The sequence below is a fragment of the Hippocampus bargibanti genome, linkage group LG19, assembly GCF_051943395.1.
Source record: "Hippocampus bargibanti isolate YZ-2025 linkage group LG19, ASM5194339v1, whole genome shotgun sequence".
NCBI classification, from domain to species: Eukaryota; Metazoa; Chordata; class Actinopteri; order Syngnathiformes; family Syngnathidae; genus Hippocampus; species Hippocampus bargibanti.
Window position 1 is genome coordinate 10,379,949 of NC_142752.1, and position 26,921 is coordinate 10,406,869.

The window sequence follows — 26,921 nt, forward strand, 5'->3', positions numbered from 1 at the left end:
TTGCGTATTCTCCGTGTTAGTGCCTTGTTCCAGCTGCAGCTGTTGTTAAAGCACTTTATAAATTTTATTTTTTATTTTGGACAGTCGCCCCCATTTCAAGGTCAAATAACTCCAGACCCATATAGCTTAGGAATTAACTTTTTTTCCTGGTGAAAGAGATTCGAAGGTTTCTTACGCTGCATTGAAAGTTTATGTAATCCTAAAAGTCAATATTCTGAGGGTCCTGGAATTTGAGTGAAAACCCTGGCATTGCAGTGGTTGCATTTTTGCACATCGTCTGGCAGTGAATGAGTTAATGAATAAATTGTTTTGAATTTTGAAGTAAAAAAATAATTATTGTTATGATGGTTTACATATGACAATTTGAAATTTTTGTTCGGACATTAGCAAGCATCATGGAATTTCACAAGTTTCATTTGCTTTCGCGGGCCGCATAAAATTATGCGGGCCAGATTTGGCCGCGGGCCTTCAGTTTGATACAGTGACATAGTGTAACCATTTACAGACAGGTTATCAATGAAGCTGAAAAAATATATTTCAAACAAAGAATACGCACGAACTATTGCGGCGTTGTTGTATATGCACAATGTGTAGCCGCTTTCTCGTTGGGTAATTGTGTGGCGCGATCCTAAAAGAAAAATTGTCAAAAGGAAAAAAAAAAGAAAGATGACTGGAGGAAGTCATTTTTCTTGAAGCTTCACGCTGGATTGCCATTGATTCCGAGTGGGTGTCATGACTCACAGCCGAGATGGCGAATAATCTTTCTGCAGCAAAATCCACATTTGATGTGTGAAGGTCAAACACGAGGCCCAGCTGACAGTTACGATGACAACGGGTTCATACTAGTTTCGGGCCAGCGCGCCCTGCATCAAGAGGGACGTGATGCTTAATGGAAGTGTAATGACAAACGGATGGCTCCTGCACACTCGACTGCCAAAGCGGCTCTGCCTGTCAAGCGAGGTGAAAATTGATGAGACCAGTCAAAACTTTGCGATCACCTAATAACTTTATGTGTCTCTCAAACAAATTGTCTGAGAGGCTGAGAGAGAGGTCCGCCCTTTGCCATTTCTTTCCCCAACAGACATCCACACTTCATCCATCAATCAGATGGATGAAAATGTCAATTCCATCCGGGGCAAATAACAATGACCGCCACACCACCTGGCACGCACAAGAACATTTTCACCCCCTCTCCCTCCTCCAAGTGAAATAAAAAGCCCACCTAAGCCTATCACGTTTCTATGGCAACTTGAGGCTAAGGGATCTGCTGCGTCCCAACCCCAAAAAATTAGGGACAGGGAGAGCTGACAGAAACACATCTACCGACCGACTCTTGAAAAACGGAAAAAAACATGGGACAAGTTTTTGTTCATTTACAACATGTCTCAGGGTTGAAAAGGTTTCTTCAGCCGTCATCTGTACTTCTTTGAAGGTGTCGGAAATCTCATCTGAAAAGCTTCGTCAGCGAAATAAAATTTTGCTGATAGCTCTGGCCCTATGTATAAATCCCTAAGAGGTGGCCGTGCCAGACCTCTGCTTTGATAGGTTCCTGCACTAAGGTTGGAGGGAGCAGATGACTATTCCCTGAAGCTAATCATTGTAGCTCAAGCTGTGTACTCACTTGAACCACTTTCTGCTTGATACTTTGCATGTTGTCTCATAGTTGTTAGCGAGGGGTACCACTTACATTAAGAGATCATTAGGGTCCTCCATACTTAGTACTTTGCTCCCCTCAACCTTGGAGCAGGGACCTATCAAAGCAGAAGTCTGGCACCGCCACCTCTGGACATTAGAGATTTATATATGGGGCCAGAGCTACCAGCAAAATTTTAGTTCATTAACACAGCTTTTTGGATGAGGAGCGAAATGTCCGACACCTTCAAAGAAGTACAGATGACGGCTGAAGAAACCTTTTCATCGATGGACCACTCTTGTATGACAGAGCTTACACAGATGCAACATTCCACAGTTCGTTTGTATTTAAATGTACGATATATTCCTGTCACGGTTTGCAAGGTGGTGATGGTAGTGGATCCCCAATAAAGCAGGCAGGAGAGAGCATCAGGTTGTATTTGAGAAATTGTATTAAAATAAAGTCAGCAGGAACCAAATCTAAAACATCAACATCATCTGAACAGAAAAATACAAAGTCTCAAAGAAAAACCAAGAGTAAAAGTCTGCCAAGATGAAACAAACTTGACAGGGTGAAGTAAACACATTCAATGCATACAGTGACCCGACACTGAACGGTCGTGCCGGGAGTCCTTTTAACTGCCACTGATGAAGACGACCAACACCTGAGCAACTGAGGGCGGGCCCGACAGCACTACCCGTTAGTTGCCAACAAGAATGTGCAGTCTGCCACTGATCAGGACGACTAGCAGGTGCAGGCGGGGCCGACAGCGCCACCCATTGGTCGGCAACCAGATCGTGACAATTCCTCAACGCTCGCCTCCCACAAAGTCCGGCCATATGACTCGATGGCATCATAACACTTGTCATTTGCTATCAGAGTTAAAAATTAAAATAAAGACGTTGAAGGTAGTAACAACATACAATCACAACACTTTAATCGACCATGCACATTTTATTTAACGATTTAGTAGGAATTTTTATTTTTCAAAAATGGCGAGCAAGTTTATCCAAAGTTGCAGATTAGCGTCTGCAGAGTAGCCAAAGAGATCAGGAATATGAATTGAGGATAAACCGTCCCTCGGCAATAATCGATAGAGACAAGTTTTTATCGCTATCAGCAAGCGAGGGACAATCGGAAAATGGCCAACCTCTCGAAGAAATCCGTCTCCGGCAGAATTGAAGTCGTCATCATGCACGGGAGGGTGATTATTTGCTCTCACGCCCGCCCGTTCGCTCGCTCGCTCGCTCAATAAAGTCGAGCCATCCGTTCTGCCTTACGGCAAAGTGTGTCCTTACCGTGAAATCCAATAACATTTTGAAAACGTGTTTCCTTAATGAAACGAACCCCAGATGAATCTTCCCGTCTTCATTTATCATAATTAGCTCGGCTAAAAATCGATTTCAAGGCCAATTGTCGTCGCATCTGGATTAAACGTGAAGGCGATTTAGAAATTGAATTTTAACAGCGCAGTGAGCAGTGGAAATTCCATTTGTCTCACAGTATGGAGTTTTGGGTTTGAATCTCTGCTCGCCAACCTGTAAACCTAAACTTTTATGTTGTTACATAAACATTTAAAATAATAAACAAACTACAAAGACACTGTTATCATCAATTCAACTTTTATCTCACTTTCAAGCCAAAACCGCTTCAAGTGCGGCAATGCGAACTGAAAAGATGATGAACGTGTTCATCGAACATTTGCCTTTTCTAATGAGGATCAGAGACATCAGGTGTGAATCATTGGCACCACCCTACCCACTCTCGAGGACTTGCACACTGCAAGATTCAAAATAAGAGCGCGGAAAATCCTATTGGACCCTGCGCACCCTGCCCACCTCCTTTTCCAGAACCAAATCCAACAGTCATTTAAATAGCTTCTTCCCCCGTCGCTATTAACTCTCTAAACTGTAACCCAAATACAACCGTATAGTCCTTCTTTGCAATTGTTCACAACCATGTCGAACTGCATCCCGTTATAATCATTGTAGCTCCAGCTATGTACTCAATTGAACCACTGTTTGATATTTTGCACAGAATCAGAATCATCTTTATTGCCAAGTATGTAGAACACACAAGTGATTTGTCTCCGGTAGAACACGCTGCACTCGTATCATCATCAGGAAAAATGGAGGCACGATACAGTTCTATTTGGGTTACTCTTTAGAACAGGTGTTGTGAATCTATGGCTTGCGAGCCATATATGCCTCTTTTGATGATTGCATCTGGCTCGCAGATAAAACTAAATACATATACACATTCTCACTTTTTTGCTGTTCATTTCCTGTTTGGGCGGCAGTAGGCGGAAGGCGCAATTTTGATTGGAGGATGCTGACCTATGGCCGTTGATGTCGAAACACGTAAACACCCCCGTTTAAATAAGCCTGACGAGTAAAAAAAATGGAGGATTCGCCTTTATGGAGAAGTTCCGCCGTGATTGTAATTTGCAATGAAACAATACCAATAATGAAACAGTTGAATATCAGTGGCACTTTGACAAGTCCCATGCTAACGTTAGGATCATTATACTTCTGTGAGAGACAGCAGAAAGCAAGTGTGCAAGTTTATGAGCAGTGAGCTAGCTAGCAGTAGCTTCGCCTATGGACCCGGAAGAAGCTGTTTAAATGTTTGCTAGATTTGGTGCGCCTGCCTGAGGGGAGTAGCTGGAAAAGGGGGTTGGCCGGGTGCGGAGGGTCCAGTAGGATTTTCCGCGGCCTTGTCTCGATTCTTGCAGTGTGCAAGTCCTCGAGAGTGTATAGGGTGGTGCCAATGACTTTTTTTCCGCACAGTTGTTCCTGAGAGGTACCACTTACATTAAGGATTCGATTAGATTAGCCTTTATTCGTGTCCTCCATAATTATTTGTCATGTCTTTTTTATGATGAATCAGAATCATTTTTATTGCCAAGTATGGCAAACACAAAGGCAGAGGTACGATACAGTTATATTTGGGTAACTGTAGCGTTAATGGCTTTGAAGAAGAAGCTGTTTAAATGTATGCTCAACATACTTGGCCAATAAATATGATTTTGATTCTGAAAGGCAACGCTCAACATTTGTTATGCAGGACTCCATTTTGGCACTATTGATGTTGACTTTCGCATTAGAAAATGATGCATTGACTCAGTAAATTAATATGACCGCACACGTTGTAGTAATAAACCCGATTTGCGCAACAGCACAGTAGCTTGAACAGATACGTCGGAAAAAGCGGAATGCTACAAAACGGTCCCGTCGAGAAATATTCTGCATCTGATACGCAAGCATCGACTTGATTGCCGGAAAAGGGACACAAAGGCCAAAGCTAACGGACATCTCGATCTATTACTGTGCAAAAGCGAAAGAACTGAGAAACAATCTAATTATGCGTGTTAGTGTTCAAGGTATAACAAATGGCAAGGCGGCAAGCGAGACCTCCTATATCTGCCTGGCATCCACGAGCGCCATTGATTGCACTTGTGGCCCTCCCGCCCCCTCGGGGACCTTCTGCCTGATAGATGATGAGGCCACACATTAGTTCTGCGTTACTCTTTGACTATGGAGCTTCAGGACAGGCTACATTTGTCGTAGCCACATCTCAAAACACCCTCCCCTAGCTCCTCACACTTCCTGTCATACTTAAGAGGAGAGCGCATTCTTTGGGATTACCAAAATCGAGCTAGCAGGACTTTTTAAGCCACTCATGATGGCCCTCAGGAAGCTACCCGCTCAAGTGCGCACTTTGGTAAAGAACGAGGGGGTGTGAAAATAACAGTCTGCGGCGCCAAAGCTGAGGGAGAAAGATAAAGTGTCAGCGTAATGTTTTCATACATAGCGTACGTCTTCTTCAGAGCACGTCAGGGAAGATGGCAATGCAATATTGAACACAAGGTGGGTGGGTGAAACAAGTTTTTCACATGTCCATTGTCGCCATCAATTATTTACTCTTGCGTGCAAAGACGCATGGAAGGGGCACGTATAGAAGGAGATTTCAGTCCGATAGAGTATGAACACCCTCGAAAGTATACAGTCAGCCACCGTCACATTGTGGTTTAAGAAAAAAGTTATATTTCATCAATAGTCGTTGTCCAAGGAAAGAAGTCAAAGATGGCGCCCGAGTAGGCACCTGTCAGCAAGTGCTTTCACGACCCTCATTTTTTTTGTTGTTTTTGTGTAGTGTTTGTTTTCTTTTGTCACTTTGAGTTGTTGTACGATCATCCTGAACTCTATTTTTTTGTTCTTTCTCATTTTTTTTCTGCAAGACCTCACTTCAACCCTTTCTTGTTGTTTGTTTTTGCAATTATGACATTACGTCACTTTATGTACGTCACTTCCTCACTTTACATACGTCACTGCCTCACTTTCCAGACGACACTACCTCACTTTACATACAGAAATGACAAGTATTGTCTGTTGTCAATTGTATGTCTTTTAGCCACGTTATAAGTGCCTTGCATGTCTTGCACGCTGGGTCCGAGAGGACATTAATTTCATTTGTGCTGTATGTCATGCATATTAGCACGTTTGACAATAAAGCTGACTTTGACTTTTTGACTTTGACTTGTGGTTCGTGTGGAATGGATACAGATGTTTTTCAGCATATCGGGCCATGACATTCATCAAGGAGGAGACTGCTGAGCGGTTGTGCCTTTTCAACAGAACAAATACTGTATGCCAGCACTGTTTTTGATCGGGAGGAATGTCGGTGCCATTTGACTGTCATCGCTGGACAGCTCTGGTACGATTGTGTTGTTGCACAGTCTGCGGCTGGATGGATGCATGGCTTTTAGAGCCCGCAATGAGAAGAAAGGAGTGGACTTATGGCGGCTGGGAATTGAAGCGGATTTACGTGGGACAGGAGATATGAGACAATCTCTTTTAATCAAAGCTTCAAATTTGATTTCAATTAGTTATGCTCGGATTGATCCTTGAACTATTTGGAGTCTTCAATTGACCCATTGTTCATTGACATCAAGACTGATTTATTTATCCTGTTGTATATCTGCCAAGACTCTCGCGTCCCTTACAGAACAACCTTAAACATGCTCCTATACTACTCAACGGACACTTCCTCCAGTCTCTTTTTCAACGTTAAAATCTAAGATGGATGATCATGCCACGCCACGAGAGTGGCTGCCTTCACAGCAGCTCCTGTATTTTATTTTTCTTCTTCTTCTTCCTTTCATAATTTTGACTGCTGTGAAATGTAAATTTCTCCACTATGAGACCAATAAAAGCTAATCTAATCTAAAGTGTGTGGAACTGTCATGGTTTGGAATTGAAGCGGATTTACTGTCGCGGCCTGGATTTGAAGCGGATTTACGCGGGACAGGAGATGTGTAATCTCTTTTCGTCAATGGATGCTACAGCCTCATGTTTGCTTACAACATTTAGCTAATAGCAGACGTGCACATTCCACCATGACGTACCACCTGATCCACTGGTGAAAAGGACGCTTTGATCCTCTCCTCTTTCATCTAGAACTGCTTCAGACAACAAAGAGAGTGCAGAAAGCATTTAAGATCGAATGACTGTCTGCGTCTTTTGTGTTGTGTTACATTACTTATTATTGAGTTTTTTTGCCGTTGTTTTGACTTGCAGATGGGGCCGCGAGATTGGCTGCCTTTATAGCAGCTCTGTGTTTCGTTTTTTTTTACCTCTTCCTTTCATAACTTTGCTGCTGTGAAATGTAAATTTCTCCACTGTGAGACTATTAAAGGCTAATCCAATCCACCATATTCGCTTTCCCAACTTTCACGCTAACACTGCTGCTCTGCCAATAAAACAAGTAATGAATGCCAAAACAAAAGATAATACTCAATCTCAGTGGAAACCTTGCAGACGGTTTAATTAGTAAGCAAATAGCACATTCAATGATATGTTGCCTTCCTTGTTATTGCTGGGCCGTGCAGGTTAGTTGGATAGCTCTGACCCCTACAGACAAAAGCTTCTACATTGAAACGGAGCTTGCGGGGATGGGCCGGCCCGGAAATGACTCGCGGCATACACATCGGAGGCAAAAAAAAAAAAAAAACGGTTGAAGTCACTGCCAATCAAATAAACAGTATGTGTAAGTTCAAGGTGGGGAAATATCTGCCGTTACCTGGACGACACTGGACTGTGTACTATGTGGCGCCCTTGAAATGATCGCATTTCCGTTTTAGAGCCTTCAGTTCGGATTGGAGATACCTTCTCTACAACTTGAACAAAAACACTATTAACAATGACTCATCTCTGTTTGCGTGTGAAACGTTGAAGCTTTTAAGAGCCATTTTCCAATCCCAACGGCTTTGTGTGGTCGACTAAGTGTGATGGCTCAGAAAAAGGTTTTCACCTTTTTGTTTCTCAGTGAAAAAAAAAATAAAACAAGTCCCCCCCCAAAAAAAGCTCAATGACTTCTAATGTTACATGTGTTTAATTGAGCAGTGAAAGCCTTTATTTTTCTTCCCTTCTCCAATATAAAATAATCTTATGAAGACACGCCAGTCTAGAAACAACTGCAAAAGAGTTGAGTCATTTTTTTTCGTAGTGATAATTCAAAAGCAATATTGCAATAGAAACTTCAACCGTTTCCAAAAAGTTATTTACAGTGATATCATGGCTTATGAACTTAATTGGTTCCCAGACATAGTGTGTAAGGCGAAAATTGTGTATCCCAAAAATTAATTTCCCATAGGAAAACATTAGAATTAGAATAATCTGTTCCCAGGTCCTCATAAAACATGATTTTCTACTAAATAAGCCATAAAACTACACAAAATATACCCTATTTTGTGTGTAATAAATGTGCAATGGTATTATAATTAAAGAAATAAACTGTACGGGTTATTTGTGGAGCCAGATTGCTGGGAATTTAGATCTTGGAGTCTCCACTCTGCCTTTGAACTATCAAAGTTGAAACGAGTCCAAATTTCATTGTTTTCTATCAATTTTGTCACTTTCTCTCTGTCGTCTGCCTGTCTCTTTAATGTTTAAACCAGCTGCGTTCTGGAACAATCACGTGGCTTTAACTGACGACTGGGGGCGGGGAATAGAGGACCAAAACAAGCCGGTTGCCATTTTGTTTTTGGAGAACGGGCTCGTTCGCAAATGAAACATCACTCATTGTGGCAGTTCCGAGTGTATCCCAAAAATATTTTGTATGCCAAGGTAAATTTTTCATAAATTTAACGTTCGTAAACCGAAAAGTTCGTAAGCCAGGGATTCGTAAACTGAGTATCACTGTATATCCAAGCAGCCACAAAATTAAACTGAATGTTGAAACACACGACTTTGACAGTTATTATAAGCAATCGTATCTTTTCACCAGCCTGTATATATTATTTTAATCAGTTTAGTTTAATCAGCTCTTTTAATATTTATAACTGTATTCATGGGTTTATTGTTCTGGTGTTTATTGTTCCATTTGATTGTAAAGTGTCCTTGGGTGCTTAGTTTTGAACACCCACAAGTTTAGAGTCAGAACAAGGGCTCCTCGAGTGGTATTTGTCTTGCAAATGAACCTCCATTTAGGATCAGGCGATTCGTTTTCCATAGCGCTTGCTGATGATCAATATCAAGTGACAATGTGCGAAGGCGGGCGGCCCGGTAGTCGAGTGGTTAGCACACCGGCTTCACAGTGCAGAGGTCGCCGGTTCGTGTCCCGGTTCGGCCTCCCTGTGTGGAGTTTGCATGTTCTCCCCGGACCCGCGTGGGTTTTCTCCGGGTACTCCGGTTTCCTCCCACACTCCAAAAACATGCATGGCAGGCAGATTGACCACTCCAAATTGTCCCTAGGTGTGAGTGTGAGAGTGACTGTTGTATGTCTTTGTGTGCCCTGCGATTGGCTGGCAACCAATTCAGGGTGTCCCCCGCCTCGTGCTGAGATAGACAGCTGAGATAGGCTCCAGCAACCCCCGCGACCCTAATGAGGAATAAGCGGTACGGAAAATGAGATGAGAGATGAGATGTGCGAAGGCAAAGCAACCGAGCAGAGTCAAAAACACCCATCTGATTTTGGAGTCAAAAGAAAACCTTGACGGTTTCAGTGCCAAACACTCCAGATACACAGAAACACTATCATATCCCGGGTGGTGGGAGACACTCCCACCCCACACGACCAACCTTAAGAGCAAAAAAAAAAAAAAAAAAAAAAAAAGGAGAGGGTGGGGGGTGATGATGGTTAAACAATTTTCAAAAATGAGCTTTCCGGTTATTCCTCTAAGCCCCTTAGAGGCCTCAACTAATATTCGTACTCTGACTTGGGGGGTCTTTGGCAATTACCTGGATTGCCTGCACAGTTGCAGCATCTCTGGTCACAATCAAGCAATTCTAAGTGCTTTCTATCTTTCTTTCTTGTTCTCTCCCTTTCCCTCTCTCTCTCGCTTATTTGTTTATCCATCTGCCGATTTATTTATTTATTCATCCATCTGACTATTTATTTACTTATTTATCTGTATGTTTTTGTATTTATGTATTTATTTACATATGTATCTGTTTGTGTATGTATTTTATTTATTTATGTATTTATGTATGTATCATTCTTCAATTATCTATATACTTATCAATTTATTTGTTTATTCATGTATGCATCCATTTATTTATACATTTATTTAGCCATTTATCCATCTATTTATCTATTTATCAATCCATTTATTTATGCATTTATCCATTGATTTACCCATCCATTTACCCATCCATCCATTTATCAATCCATTTATATAGCCATTGATTTACCCATCCATTTATCCATCCATCCATTGATCCATCCATCCATTTATGTATCCATTTATCAGTCTATTTATGCATCCATTTATCCATCGATCCATTTATTCATCTATTTATCTTTCCATTTATCGGTCTATTTATTCATCCATTTATCCGTCCACTTATCCATTCTTTTATCCATCCATCGATCCATCCACTTATCAATCCATTTATTTACCCATCCATTTATCGATCCATTTATTCATCCATCCCCCCATTTATTTATCCGTGTATTTATCCATCCGTTCATTTATCCATTCATTCACTTTCTCCGGACATTGTCAACTTCCCAGCATGCTGGCATTCGAACCTTCTCTTTTTTTCTCCAATTGTTCACACTTTAATTCAGAAAGTGACACAGAGTCATTTGTGAGCATGCAGCTTACGTGGTCCCTGCAGGAGATGAAAGCGCTACATTTCTGTCAACAGCTCTCCATTTGCTCTTTTTTCCTGAAACCACCAAGCTTAATGTGGACATCTGCTGCCGCTCGACGGGCTATTTATTAAATAAATGATAATGGCAGTCCATCGAGAATAATTCTGCTGTAGATTGCCACGTAAAGGTTTCTGGGACAATAAAAAAAATAAAAGCAACAATTTTGATTGTTTCTTTTTTGATTCACTTAAAAATTTAAGCAACAAATCTGTGATGAAAGAGTCTCACCAAGCACAAATAGGCAGAAAGACATAATGAACATAATCCTTGTGCATATTAACGTGCTGTTTGTTGTTTGCACAAAATTGGACATTTGCGGCATAAACAGTACAGTGAGACCTCAACTTACGAACTTAATTGGTTCCCAGACAGAGTGTGTAAGGCGAAAAGTGTGTATCTCAAAAAAATATTTCCCATAGGAAACCATTAAAATGGGAATAATCCGTTCCCGGGTTTCCATAAAATATAGTTTTCAACTAAATAAGCCTTTTAAAACTACACACGACATACCTTATTCTATGTATAATAAATGTGCTATGGTATTGTAATGAAAGAAATACACTGCATTGTATCATAAAGTCACTTTATTTACATTTATGGCCTGTGGAATGGCGTTGGAGGTCGAAGGTCAAAGGGAATTGCTGTTTGGAAAGAGAGGCGCATTACATGATTACTGTAATTAAAGAAATAAACTGTGCTGTAAAATAAAGTTTTATTTATCTTTTTGATGGTCGTTGATGGCTTATGGAAGGAGAGTCACCTTCCATAAGGACTGTTGGTAACTTAACCTCTGGTGCTGTCCGGTCGTGTGCTTCCGCCGAAGATCACTCCGCGAGCCGTGGTGGGTGTGTATTATGAAAATAGTGCTTATTATAAGGTTTAATTTTCATAAATTTGACGTTTGTAAGATGAAAAGTTTGTAAGATAAGGTGTTTGTAAGTTGAGGTCTCACTGTACTTTAAATATGACGGTGATGTCTCAACCCCCAATGTCACATCAACATAGCATCGTTTCAGTGCCTTCAAGGTATCGATCACTCCCTTCCACAAAAAGACCGGTCTATCAGTCCAACAATGCGCGTCCCTATGAAATATTAACACCCTGCGGGCAATCGCAAATGGGAGTTAAGTGCACAAAACATTGGAGCCCTGGAGTTGCTTAAGATGTTAAAGTGTCTCTAATGCGGGCACGCAACCAAAAATTTGATCAGTGTTGCATTTCTTCATGATTAAGCCCTGAAGCACTAAGCCTGCTTTTAATAGTAAAAGCTGGAGTACTTTGTCCTCTGAGGCAAAATACTGGAACACTTTATTAGGAAAAAAAACACTGGCAATTTAGAGGCTTGCTGGAATATGGGTGGACATTTTGCATAGGCAGATCTCAAACACAAAAAAATAAATATAAAATGTGAAACCAGGTCTCACATGTTATTATCCAGATCGATGTAAAGTAGCGAGATATACTTTCCGGTATAGCTTGCTTTATCTGACACACGCAGCTTCTTTGATCGGAATCGGTTACAGTAGAACGCGGCTAATATGCGGGTAGGCACCCCGCGGCGGTTTGAGATGAACTCTGCTATCACGTGACAACGAACCTACTTACAAATTAAGAGAACCATCAAACTCTTTATGCCCTTCCTACTTTGCTTCGATCAATAGTTTAACAATTGCTATTCACGCCACGTTGCGCCTCCATGTCTGGTTTGGCTTGTAACGTGGAAGGACATGAATGACCGCAATGCAACACAAATTCTCTGCGTGTTTTTAGGAATCTACCCCCAATATCGGCGTAACATTTTACTGCACAGCTGAGAAGGTGTCAAATTCATTTATTTGTAGTTACGGTTTCCTATCGAGGGGCTGTGATGAATTTGGGGAAGCCATTAGAATGTTTAATCCCATCCCCATAATACATTTAGAGCGCACAAAAAATTAATAACTACAGTAAAGTCTCGTTATATCGATATCGGTTATATCGATAGTACCGCTTATTACGATACTATTTTCATTTCCCTTGCACATTTCTAGTCTTTTTATGTATAATTAGTACCGTTTAGTACGATACCCGGTCATTACGATAATCCGGTTATTATGGTGCTCCTTTTCATCCCCCGCCGGCCATTTTTGTTGTTTACATCGATATATCGGTCGCGCCATTGGTCGACTTGGTCACATGAGCCGCCATCGGTCGCGCTATTGGTCGACTTGGTCACATGAGCCGCCATCGGTCGCGCTATTGGTCGACTTGGCCGTGTGACTTTGTCACGTGACACGCCATCGGTCGCGCCATTGGTCAACTTGGTCACGTGTCTTGGTTACGTGTCACGCCATCAGTCGCGCCATTGGTCGACTTGGTCATGTGACTTGGTTACGTGCCCAGCACCCGTGTAGCAGAGCCATTTTCATTTTCAGACGCTAGCTTGTGTGTAGCAGACGAGATTGAAGTGTTTGTGTTAAAAGGTAAAAATGGGAAGCAGAAGAAGATTGATGACTTTTTTAAATTGTATACATAATACAGTAAGATGTAAGCGTTGCAGTTTCCCTGTTGTGTTATGTACATGCCCACTGTACTGTATATGAATGCAATGGTTTTTTGCAACAATGTTTCTTGTTTTGTCTGCTGAAGCGCGATGATTCTGAAAATTATTAACATTCCATACTGTGTATTAAAGGACAGCCAATGTCATTTTTTATTCAAATGCAAATAAAAATGACTTCACGCCAAGACGTCTTGCATTGCTTGTGAATCCAAACAATGGCTTCAGATTCGGATAATATGCTTTCTTGTTACACATCCAGTTATGAATATGTTTCAAATACACTGTAGTTCTGAAGATTAAAGCATACATGTTTACAATCAAATTATATGTGCCATTTTGAGGCAACATTGGGGGAACATCTCCCAAAAAAAAAGGGAGCTAATGGCCAGCTCCGTTTCTTATAGGGCGCTTGGCGGCACTCTTTTGGCGGCTTTTGTTTAATGCAGTTCGGCGCAGGATCGGATATATCGATAGTCCCGGTTATATCGATATTTTTTCGGACTCCCTTGAATATCGATATAACGAGACTTTACTGTAGTTTTAAAATTTGAAGTAAAAAATAATGACTTGTTTTGGTTTACATGGGATCATCTGAAATTTTGGTTCAGATTTTAGAAAGAGCCGAATAAAATGTTGTGGTGGACCTGATTTGGCCCCCGGGCCTCGAATTTGACACCAGTTGCTTAGAGGCTCATGTGACATTCTCGCCAACACTAATTTCGCATCTGTAGTGCATTAATTTTGACCTTTGTTCCAAAAGGGCTCGAGGAAGGTTTTTAAAATCTTAGCCTTTGTATCTGTGTGAGCATACATTAGCAAATCAAATGGGTTTGGTATATTCAGAACGTTGTCGTTGTCTGACCTTGTTTCACCATTTTGGAAAAGATGGGCTCTCCCCGACTGGAAATTTATAAAAGCGTTGTAACTGAGCAGCCAGTAAAAACGTATTTTATGGGAGTCTTTGGAATTGGCCATTTTCTACCGGGACTCATTCACGACGAGCGCCTCATAATTTCCAATCACGGCCGACTGGATGCTGCTAATAAAAAGAAACAGGTGGAAGTCCTCCTCAATAATAGCTGTGAGTGTATTTATTTACAGATGAGGTCAAACGGCTTGCAAAATATACACCCCCCCCCCCTTCCCTACACCTAATATGCACAACATCTCATTTAAGCCCAGAAAACGTCTGCTATTGTTTTTCCCCACAAAGCAATATGCTAATCCATTCTCAACTCTGATTATCCTAATTAGGAATTAAACAGTTTGCTCTTCGGGCAAGGCCGCTGCGTGTTCATAACAAAGAATAAAAGCGCCACAAAACATGGATGAGCAACAAACTGCTCGCATTGTTTGGCCGCGATTATTATTGCTGGCCAAGCCTGTGAGTCACCATCTGCATCACAAAAACAGTCCTCGCACCGATGTGCAAACACTCACAGGATACAAACACAACGAAGGAACCAAAAGGTGCTCATGTAACATTAGAGCCTTGATCTGGAAATACAAAAAAATAAAAAAAGACTTAAAGGACAAAAAAACTCCTTTATAGCATCTAAAATACCCAAAACACGCAGGTTGATATTTTCAGTCAAATGCAAAACACCAATAAAAATGAAAAAGTGTGCCAAAACTACTTCAAAATGACCTCAGAGATGCCGAGTTTCAGCAGGTCCCGCCCCCTTGTTCGTGACGTCACGCCAGGACGTCTTGCCTTGCTCTAGAATCAAAACAATGGCTTCAGATTTGGAGAAGATGCTTCCTTGTTTCTCATCCAGTTATGAATATGTTTCAATTAGTTCTGAAGAGGAAAGCATAAATGTTTGCAATCGATTAAAGAAGTCCTCCCGTATCAATTCGAGCCGTTAGGAATCCAACGTAGCGTCCCAGAAAATGCACAAGATGGCGCCCAAGCTCCGTTGGAAATGGGCTGATTTGTCTCCTGGGAATTTGTGTCAACTAGTATCAAATAGTTCTTGGTGCAACACACAACGATTCACCATCGCGCTATTTATGTGTTTTCCTTCAAATTTCGGCATCAACACGGATCAACACGAAGTTTTCAGACCAAACAAAGTACCCAAAATGCATTGTGTGTCACTTTCTCGGTTAGGGGCGTTCGAGACGTGATGTCATGTCAGGCATCGTCATCAACTCAAAAACAAGACTTCCTGAATATTCAGCGCCTTCGAACGTAAATATAGCTATATGCTGTGGAATCTTGATAACATACGCTCAGTAGAAGTCATGTAAAGTGATTTTACAAATTATGGACACAACTAGTCCGGAGGCGTCGGTTGTCCTTTAAGTACACTATAAACGTCACTTTAGTTCATAAAAATCGATTTTTATTCATTCAGAATGTGAACCCTGCGCTTCCACCGTAGCCCCATCTGCAACCAACAGTCAAAGCGTTGACATAGAATCAAGGGCAAGCGACCTCTTTTGACATCTGTCAGCATGACGAACAAAAAAAAAAGACACTGAATGGATCAGAGAGAAAGAGAGATGAGCAAACAAGGGAATGGAGCCCCCTAGAAAGTGATTCACATCAAACTCATTCAAGTGTGACTGCTGTTGCGCTTCCCTTCTGGACTGTTTGACTAACCGACATGCATGAGCTCAAAGCGCATACAGTGATACCGCAGCTTACAAACTTAATTGGTTTACAGAAAGTGTGTGTGTAAGGCGAAAAGTATGTCTTCCAAACATTAATTTCCCATAGGAAACCATTAAAAATGACAATAATCAGTTTCCACGTCCCTGGAAGACATAATTTTCTACTAAATAAGCCTTAAAACTACACAAAATATACTTTATTGTATGTATAATAAATGTGCTATTGTATTGGAATTAAAGAAATAAACTGTCGTTTTATTTACCTTTGTGATGGTCGATGTAGTTGCCTCTTGATGATATCAGTGTGAAGTTGCCGTGGTTTCTCAGCGATAATACCCTCACACACTGTCCCCTGCTAGCTGCTTGTTAATCCAAATCACCAGAGGTTTTTCAACCTCTTCTATTGCCTGAGACCGTTGCTTAGACAACACAGAAAAACCCTTCGCCACAAGTAGCAATGGTCGACTTAGCATACTGGTACTGGGACGCCACAGCAATGGTCGACTTAGCATACTGGTACTGGGAAGTCACACAAACGCACACCTTGTTCGTGTTTTTCGATGATCTCGTTCTTCTGCTTGACCTATTTTCTTTTGTGTCTCACTAGCCTGTGGTGGGGTCTTTTTCGGTCCCAAAATAGCAAAAGTACTCCACTCGAGAGCAAACCACGTCTGCACTCAAAGGAAACTAGTCCGCCAGCCACTGTGGTGCTGTTCAACCGTGGGGTTTGGTGTTCCTTTGGCGAAAACTAGTCCGCCAGCCACCGTGGCGCTGTGTGGATTGGTTCGTCTGCCGATAACTAGTTCGTATACCAAGATAATATTCTCGCAAATTTAATTCTCATAAGGTGAAAAGTTTGTGAGCTAAAGCGTTCGTGAGCTAATGTATCACTGAATTTACTGACTTTTTTTCCCCTTTCATCTCATTCTTGAATTTCAATATCACCGACTTGGTAATTTATGGACTAATATGGGTAATTTATGGATTGTTTGGCTATGTTGTCAATCTCCCTCCTCCCTCCCCCTAAAAAGATACTGTCCACCGGAAGCTTGATATGAATAAAACAATCTGATTCGAAATAGGCTGCGACACATCGGTAAAATAAGTCTGCAAATTAAACAGAAGCTAAAACGTGTGACGCGGTTACTAATTCTTTCATCTGGTAACGCGCAATTTCAACCTCTCCAATTAACCTTTCCCCGCCACCTTGATTCGATAAGCCCGCTGCCTGGAGATCTCCAGCGATGACATTTCAATGCTTGTGACTTCACGAAATCACACCGCCAAAATAATAGCAAAGCCCCCCCAAAAGCTCAAAAGGAGGATAGCCAGCCGATAAGTCCTGTTTTTGTTCACCAATAAATACTCGGGCAGGGAGGAAATTGGCTAATAAATCTTCTACGGGCTCCGGTGAGCAAGCAAGATTCCCGTTTAATGGCTCCAACTCAAAAGATCTGAAAAGTCAGGTCATCAACTCATTCACTGCCAGTCACGAATTTATTCAGGAATTGAAAATACAGACACTCCCCTACTTATGAACATTCGAGTTATGAACATACATACAAACGTGTTTATAGTAACATATATATATATATATATATATATATATATATATATTACTAAATTAACATATTTTACTAAATTGTTTCTGAAAAACTGCAAAGAGTCCTTTGGCAACACAAAATTCCTACTTATTTCAAACCGATAAACACTTTTAGGCAAAAATTAGTGCATCCAAAAGATAGGCTGCCAAATGAAAAACAAAGTAATGTAGTTTATTCAATACATTGTAAGAATGAAAATTGTAAAGGGCAATACATTGGGGCGACTAAACAAAGTCTCGAAAAAAGACTATCAACATCGCAGGGATAATACTAGTGAGCCTCAATCGGCAGTACATATACACCTAAAAGCTAGCAACCACCCATTTGACGACAATGAGGTTAAAATCTTAGCGAAAGAAAATAGATGGTTTGAAAGGCGAGTAAAAGAAGCTATTTTCATAAAACAGCAAAATCCTTCACTAAGCCGCCACGGTGAGGTGAGGTTCAATTTGGATCGTTCGTACAACAGACTGCTTAGGCAACATAGGCTTAGTTATGCTGATGAGGTGATACCAGAGCAAATGGGGCAATCAGGCCAGTCGTGTACCTCATACTCCGGCACGACGATAGAAGTAATCAGGCAGGACAATAGAAATAATCAGTGGAGCTGCAGGGAGTAGTCCTCTGCTCCCCCCAACCTGAGAGCAGGGACCAATCATAGCAGAGTCCGGCACCGCCACGTCAGTACAGTAGGGATATATATAAGTCCGAAACTACCAGCAATACATTAGTTCGCTGACGAAGCATCTTGGATAAGAAGCGAAACGTCCTTCAAAGAAGTACAGATGATGGTTGAAGAAACCTTTTCATCGATTTTACTAAATGTTTATTTTTCAGTACAAACCAATACAGGTTACTTATATAAGCCTTAAACATACATTCCATTCAAAATAAAGCACTGAAGCAACTTACGAACGAATTCACCTTACGAACGACCGTTCAGAACGAATCTCGTTCGTAAGTTGGGGACCTTAATTTGTTCAGGTTTTAGTTTTTCATGCTTGGGTCCCGATAAAGCGCTCGCTGTGGTTTCTGGCAATCTTTTTCTTTTCCAAAAGGCGGGCAGCAGTTTCCATGTTTGTTCCAGCTGCAGCTGTTGTAAAAGCGCTACGTAAACCAATATGTATGTATTGCATTGTATTTTGGACAGCTGTCCTCATTTCAAGCTCATATAACTGCAGACCCATACAAATTAGGTAATAATCCTTTTTGTTTTTGTTGAATGAAGAGTTGTCCTAAAATTCAATATTCTGTTGGTCTTGGGATTCGAGTGACAATGACAAAACCCTGGCACTGGAGTGGACACATTTTTGCACATTTGGCAGTGAATTAATTAAATGACTTGCACAAAAATACAAAACATCTATTTATTCTCCACGATGATCCGCCCCAGGTTAACCTTTTGACCTCTCAATGGCAGTCGTTTTTGGGCATAGGTGTTGTTGGTTTGCATCCCAATGCTTTGCAAGCTAAAACGGGGAGCACGATGAGCTTGTTCTCCACCAACTGGCGTTCCTGCATGATTGATGACTCATCCGACAAGATAATGGGACGACGCCGCTGGCCGTGCATTTTTCATAGCTAGGCAACCTTTCGCACAAGATCGTCAATGTTAGGAATCGGAGAGTCCGTTATCCGTTCGGGAGAAGAACTGCTGAGGGGATGCTGAGAAAATTGGGCCGTCGCGAACTGCAGGAGAATCGATTTTTTTTTTGTTGCTCTCGTCTTACTTTAACCACCTTTAGCCATTTTAGCACTGCAACCTGAAGTAACCCCGACTCCTACAGAACTGAGTGACACCCGCTTCAAAGATGCACATTCAAGTCGATAATCCCTTTGCTTCCCCTTTTTTGACTTTCATGCCCAAATTCTCTAGTCTTGCCCGGCTTCCTCTCTGTGGCACTTTGGTTCACTCCCAAGACACCCCCCCCCCCCCCGATCCCCCACTTCCCACCCAATCTCGACTTCCCATCTTCAACAAGATTCAGTACAAAGTCATTAATAAAAACTGGCTTGGCGGTCTGTGTTGCACCGCCCGTCACCCTGACTTTCACATAACTCGGAGCTGATTCCGCAGGCATGATACCATACTCTAGAGATTGTCTTGAATAATCACGCAAGAATGAAGTCAGACACGCAATTCACTAAATAATCAAACTGAAGAATCTTTGACTCTTTTGTGACTGTAAAGTGACATTGAGAGTTTTGAAAGGTGCTTATAAATCAAATGCATTATTATTATTATTACTATTTTTGTCAAAAGACTCGCTCGATGTATATTTTGATAAAATAAGACTTTTTCTAAGAGTTGGAAAGTGAGCCCCTCTAACCCCTCCTCCAAGATATCAACACTTCCTGCTTTTTAACGTCCGCCATATCATCATGGTGTCTGCATGCTAATGAATAGCATGTGTGTGCTAACGAGACAACCTCCCTCCCCCCAAAAAAACTTGTTGATGGGTTGATGATTGCATCGGAAAGACTGAACAAGTGGGCTCGCTTCAAAAAAAAAAAATGTTTTAAGACATTTGATGTTGTACAATGTTGCATTTTTTAAACAATTTATGCAACAACAACAATGTGGTCTTTGTAGCATTTTAGGCTCATCTAACTGGAGTATTCTACAATTTGTGACGTAAAGTGTATCACAAGGTACTAATGTTTAACACATTCACTGCCATCAACGGTATTAGTTGATATAATTATCAGCTGGCGAGATAGCTATCTATTAGCTGTCTAGCTGGATGGCATGCTATTTAGCTAGCTATCTATTAGCTATCTGGCTATCTAGCTAGCTATCTATTTATCAGCTATCTAGCTAGCTACTTAGCTGGCTACCTATTAACTATCTATTTGCGGTCTATTAGCTAGGTAGCTGTCTATCTAGCTGGCTAGCTATTAGATATCTATCTGGCTAGCTATTAGCCAGCTGGCTAGCTAATAGCCAGCAGCCACACGCTCGCACGTGTGGCTGCCGCTGCTCACCCACAGAAAAATTGATCCTGTGACTGTAAAGTGACCTTGAGAGTTTTGAAAGGCGCTTTTAAATGAAATGGATTATTATTATTACTATTATTATTTTTATCACTTTACTGCTGTGAAATGTAAAATTCTCCATTGCAAGACAAATAAAGGCTCATCCAATCCAATCTTATCACCGATTAATGCCGGATGTATCTACAATACGATGCACAAACTGCAACGGGATATTTTTTGATGAGGTTGCAACTCTTGCTTCTACTTAGCAGTCGAAAGTCCAAAAACATTCACTGCAGCATTTGGAAAATACCAATAAGTTGGCGTCTATTGGGCATAGTCAGCACAAACTATGAGGCACCAAAAATATTTATTTAAAAACAATTGTGGGTGAAAAAATGAAAATTAAAAAACAATACATTTTCCAGTCAGCAGCTTTGAGCCAACATGCCTCCGCAGCCGTTCCCTCAATTGCAGTCTCCTCAGCAACCCATAACGTGTGAATTATTCAACATTGCACTCAAGTCACTCTGATTGAAAAGTTGACAGCAGATTAAACTTGCTCAAAGCCATTTTCCCTTTATTTTCCACGGGCTATAATGATGAAAATATGATTTAAATTGCATAGCTGGCCCTCCGCCCATCACTTTCTAATCTCCACTCACCGCCTCGCCAATGCTTTATGCTGGTGCGCTATAAATAAGTAAATGCGGGCCAATTGCCACCTGCTGGGGAAGCAGCGAGACGTGCGGTCATTACATTAGCGGTGTTATTTTCTGGCTGGCGTGAGGGCCGCATGCAAACATGCTGTGCGTCACGGTTCATCTCGCGTGACGACGGGTGCCGACTCTTAGGTCCTCGCATCCATTGTCGCGCCGCACACAAACACACAGGTTTACTTTAGGGGGGAGGGTGGCTAAATTGGCTTTGCAATGGAGTCATCTCACGTTGTTGCTCCCTTGTGTGCTTCTAGACTTCATACAGGGTGCCCACACGCAAAATGGAGGCCCATGGGAGTGAAAGCCTTTTGGGTTACTGTGATATTCGCGGTGAGTGCAAGAAAGAAAGAAAAATACCTCGAAAAGATACACTCTATCCAAGCGTAAAGATTAAACAATTTGATTTTTTTAGGCAAGAAAAAATAACACTAGAAAATATTTGCCTATTTAGTTATGCACAATTCGGCCACCGGGGTGCATTATAACACACTCACACGGATTTAAAAAAAGTTTGGATTGGATTGGATGTATCTTTATTCGTACCTTTATTCGTCTCACGCTGGGGAAATTACATTTCACAGCAGTGAAGTTATGAAAGGAAGAGGAAAGGAAAGAAAGAAGAAAAACAAAATAGGAGCTGTTGGAAACGCAGCCACTCTCGCGTCGCCATCTTGAAGTCAAACGAACAAAAACAACTAAATAACAAATAATATGACAACATAAAGACAGTCATTGATTCTTCAGCACTTGCTGTACCCTCTGTGACATGAAGCAGTTTTAGATGAAACGAGAGAATCGAAGCGTTCTTTTCACCAGTGGATCAGGGACGTCATGGTGGAATGTGCACGTCAACTATAAACTAAAAGCTGCTAAAAGCAGCTTTCACAAAGCTGGTGTCATCATAATCGTTTTCAGAGAGAAAAACTATTGTGGGCCTGTGAGTATTAAAATTGTCTGTTAACATGTGTTGCTGCACCTACTTGACTTGTAAGACATCCACCTGGAACAACAAAATCGGACCTGACATGTCAGTTATTTGACGTGTGACTTCATGTAAGAAGTAGGTCTTATAATACCTCGAACCTCTAAGCTACCCAATCGTTTCTGGTCCCGCCACGGTCTAAGCGCAATCATTCTGGGCGACAGTTATCAGGAAGGATAAGTCGCCCGATCAAAACAAGTAGACCAAGCTAGCGGAGCACAAAGCTGCTGGAGCATGCACGTTTCCTTCGTGAGGATGATAAGAGCAGTGGCAATATCCATCAGAGAGCCAGGAAGCCATGTTCGCTCACTCTATAATCCGACTTTATTGCAACAGTATGTCAACAGTGCACTGATAGCAGCACCTTCCAACTTGTTGTGCTCCCACGAAGATACATTTTTTTGACACGATATAAACCGAAGCATGCCACGATAATTTGTCATTAGCATTTATCATCGGAAGTGAACAACACCACCGCCAACTTCATCACCCTCACTTCCACCAGAGGATTTGCGTGTTTGCCTTTCATTGAGGGAATTTTCGCGAATTCTCATTTGCTTGACGCCTAAGGGACAGTTTACAATTTTGATGACCGTGACCAAGTGCAGACAAGCCCAGGTAAGACTTTCATAAATGTATTTTTAATCATTTTAATTATTGTACGAGCAAAAGTTTATATATGGCAGATTTTTACCTATGTACGTATTTTTAAGTGTACAACATCATTGCATACAAACTCCTGCAACAAACGCAGGCGTTTAAATGCATAAAACAAAACCTGCATGGGAGAGGGAAGATTTGCACACGCTGACTGACACCCAAAACAAACATCATTATAACAGTCAGACAGTTAAATATAAAATTTTACGATCGGCCAGCAACTGCTGTCTTGTCCTCCGTTCTAGTGTCGGACGAGCACAAGTCTCTAAATGTGCACTTGAATAATCATTAAGAATCTTAAAAAAAGAAAGAAAGAAATACATACATAAACATAAATTACAAATACATAAAAATAAATTTACATAAATAAATACATGAATAAAAATAAATAACCGTAAATTAAAATAAATAAAAATAAACATGAATTAAAAATAAATAAATAAATCCGACCAACCGACCAAATAAATAAATAAATAAATAAATAAATAAATAAATAAATAATCATAAACAGTAAATACATAAAAATAAACAATGAATAAATAAATAATAAATAACAACACATTTATATGAATAAATACATGTAAAAAATAAATACAAAATAAAACTAAATAAATAATATATATGATTACATAAATATAAACACATAAATAAACATGAATTAAAAATACATAAATACAGAAATTAGCAAAAAATTTTTCTTACCTTTCTGTAGACAATCATGTTGGGGGAGTCGTCATCGGGGTCCACGATGCTCAAGGACCTCATGGACAACAGGGGTCTGCTTGCAGGGGTCTGGACATCTTCTTTTAGGTCTTCCACATCTTCATCGGCCTCTGTAGACTCCGAAGAGCTGAGCTGCTCCTCACTCGCCTGTTCCTCTTCTTCTGCTTGTTCCTGCGGTTGTTGGGTCGCTGCCTCTGCCATTTCCCTGCCTGTGTTTAGTTATCCCGTCTTCTTTTCTGGACTCTCACTCTTGTCTTTGCCCTTCAATGATCCTCCATTGAGGTTTACTTGTCGCTGAAGTAAAAGTAAAAAGAGCTGAATCAAACAAGGAACCACAACAACAAATATTTTCAATGGATTAAAGAGAAATAAAACTCTCCAGAGGAAGTACCAGAGCACAGATTTGTGCTGCCAATTTCAAAATTGTGAGGCAGGTTACAAATTGAATGCAAACACAGAGAACGGGATCAAGGATCAAACTTGAAGAAATGCACAAGCCCCCAAATGGAAATGATTGCTGCGACAGGTGACACTAATCATGACCTGGAAGGTGATGGGAGGGGGGAAAGGCGGGGCCATTGCCCTCACTATCACAACAGTGTTAAATAATTAGTACTTTGTGTCATTGCAATTTGTAAATCAGGGCAAGTGACACAGACCCCCCCCCCTTTCCCTAAAAAAAAGGGAGGGCGCAGCTTGACAATCATAATAATACATTTACAGAGAACAGACAGAATAGTTGTTATCATATTTAAAAGTCCCACGCTTAGTTGGTCGCCGAACACAAGGCCCACAATGGATAAACACAGAAAACCTGGGGTCAATCTGAGGTGAATAGACACAGCCTGTTAATCTGTCACCTTCATGTAGGACACAGGTGTCAAAGTCAAGGCCCGGGGGCCTAATACGGCCCGCCACATCATTTTTTTCAGCCTGCAAAAGCAAATCAAACTTGTAAAATTCCATGAAGCTTGCTAAAATCCTAACCACAATTCCATATTTTTGAATGTAAACCACAATAACAGTCATTATTCTTGACTTCAGATTTGAAAACTAGTTATTCATTAATTTGTTGTGCGCTCTATATGTAATATGTGGAGGGGATTAATCATTCTAATGGCTTCCCCAAATTCATAACGGCCCTCGAGAGGAAACCGTAAGTACAATGTGGTCCGCGGAAAAAAAAATGACTTTGACACCCCTGATGTAGGAGATCTGGCCTTGGACTAAATTACTCTTCACAGGAAGAGCTCATTAGCCATGTTGCAAATCTATCAGTTAATGTAAAGACAACCTATTAAAATTTCTATGTTCTGTTGTTTCATGATTGTTGATGCTTGGGACCTCCAGGCGTGTGGTATTCAAATCAAGAAGACTGTTTTATTAATGTATCACTTAAAGGACAACCGACACCACTTTTTTGTTTCCTAACTGACATCAGAAAAACTTTTATAGCATCTAAAATACCTAAAACACGCATGATGATATTTTTAGTCAAATGCAAAACACCAATAAAAACGACTTAAAGTATCTAAAAACTACTTCAAATTGAAACCGGAAGTGGCGAGTTTCAGAAGGTCCCGCCCCCTTGTTCGTTGAGCCTTGCTCAAGTATCAAAACAATGGCTTCAGATTCGGAGAAGACGCTTTCTTGTTACTCATCCAGTTATGAATATTATTCAAATAGTTCTGAAGAGGAAAGCATACATGTGTGCAATCGATTAAAGAATTTATTTTGAGGCATCTGGGGGGAAATGTAGCACCCAAAAAAGGCAGAAGATGGCAACAAAGCTCCGTGGAAATGGGCTTATTTGTCTCCTAGGAATTTTTGTCAGCGAATATCAAATAGGTGGTCGGTGCAATACACAACGATTCACCATCGCGTTATTTATGTGTTTTCCTTCTAATTTCGCCATCAACACGAAGTTTTCAGACCAAACAAGTACAGCAAAATACATTGACGTGATGGAAGGACTGCTACAATGTGTCTTTTTTTCGGTCACTGGCGTTCCTTTAGTAACGTCACATACGGACTCGTCACCAACTCAAAAACGAGACTTCCTGAATATTCAGCGAGAGTCTTAAAATGTAAAATATAGCTATATGCGGTGGAATCTTTGTAAAATACGCTCAGTAGAAGTCATTTGAAGCCATTTTACAAATTATGGACCCAACTTGTCCAATGGCGTCGGTTGTCCTTTAAATTTGCATGTACTCTCAATAAATAGCTTGGCACAGGGCTGCAGAAGTTGGGCGTCGGTCATGAATGGGTGTGTGGCCTGCTGGCAGTAAAAGTCAATCTTCCTGCATTCAAGCTTTTGTTCACAGTGACCGACCAAACATCTCTGACATACATTGAATTTATAAGAAATGTATCAGAAGACGTTTTACAAATAGAATCCATAAATATTTCTATCAAAGTATTTACTTCTGAAGTAAATACTGTCTTATATATACATATCCTGTATATGTATTTGAAATATCTCAATATTTTTCTGGGGTAAAAATAGTCAGCAAAATATTCAATTTGCCCACTAAATGATTACGCCGAGATGGGAGGCCGCCATATGCTGTGTTCACATTACAGCGAGTGTACACTGCGCTGTTTGTTGTTTGACTTTTCTTTAGTTGAAAAATTCATGACCGTTGCACTCGTGGGTGGCTGCCAACACAAAGTGCTCCACTTTCCTCAACCTCATGTTCGTACGCGTTCCCAGTCCGGGTTCCCACATGAGAACCAGGTGATGATTGGAAAACATCTGTGCCGTTTCAAAAATGAGATTCAGTGAAAAGTGCACCGATGTTTTGAAATGCATCATCTTATTATTTTATTTTTATTGCTATGCCTTATGCTAAGATGGCCAATACCTAGAATTTGCACATCTGGCATAATGCTTTAGTGAAGATATGTACAATATATATATATATATATACAGTAAAGTCTCGTTATATCGATATCGGATATATCGATAGTCCCGGTTATATCGATACTATTTCTATGTACACACGGAGAAAATTACATGCAAACAGGGTCGGATATATCGATAGTCCCGGTCATATCGATATTTTTTCGGACTCCCTTGAATATCGATATAACGAGACTTTACTGTATATATATTTGGGGAAACCATTACAATGTTTCATCTGCTCCACATATTACATACAGAAAGCACAACAAATTGATCAATAACGACTTTTCAAATCTGATGTCAAGAATAATGACTTTTGTTGTAGTTTACATGGCACAATTTGACATTTTGGTTCGGATTTTAGCAAGCATCATGGCGTTGATTTGCTTAGGCAGG

General features: G+C 40.8%; 1 protein-coding gene across 3 annotated transcripts in view; it reads right to left on the reverse strand.

Annotated features, from left to right (window-relative positions):
* The window catches only part of LOC148883987 (regulator of G protein signaling 6-like), a 54,860-nt gene that overhangs the window by 24,022 nt on the left and 3,917 nt on the right, over positions 1-26,921 (reverse strand). For all 3 annotated transcript variants that reach the window (XM_089022801.1, XM_089022802.1, XM_089022803.1), the window contains one exon: positions 23,597-23,911. In XM_089022801.1, coding sequence (XP_088878927.1) covers positions 23,597-23,818 — 222 coding nt within the window. In that variant the 5' untranslated portion in view covers positions 23,819-23,911. The remainder of the gene's footprint in view (positions 1-23,596; positions 23,912-26,921) is intronic.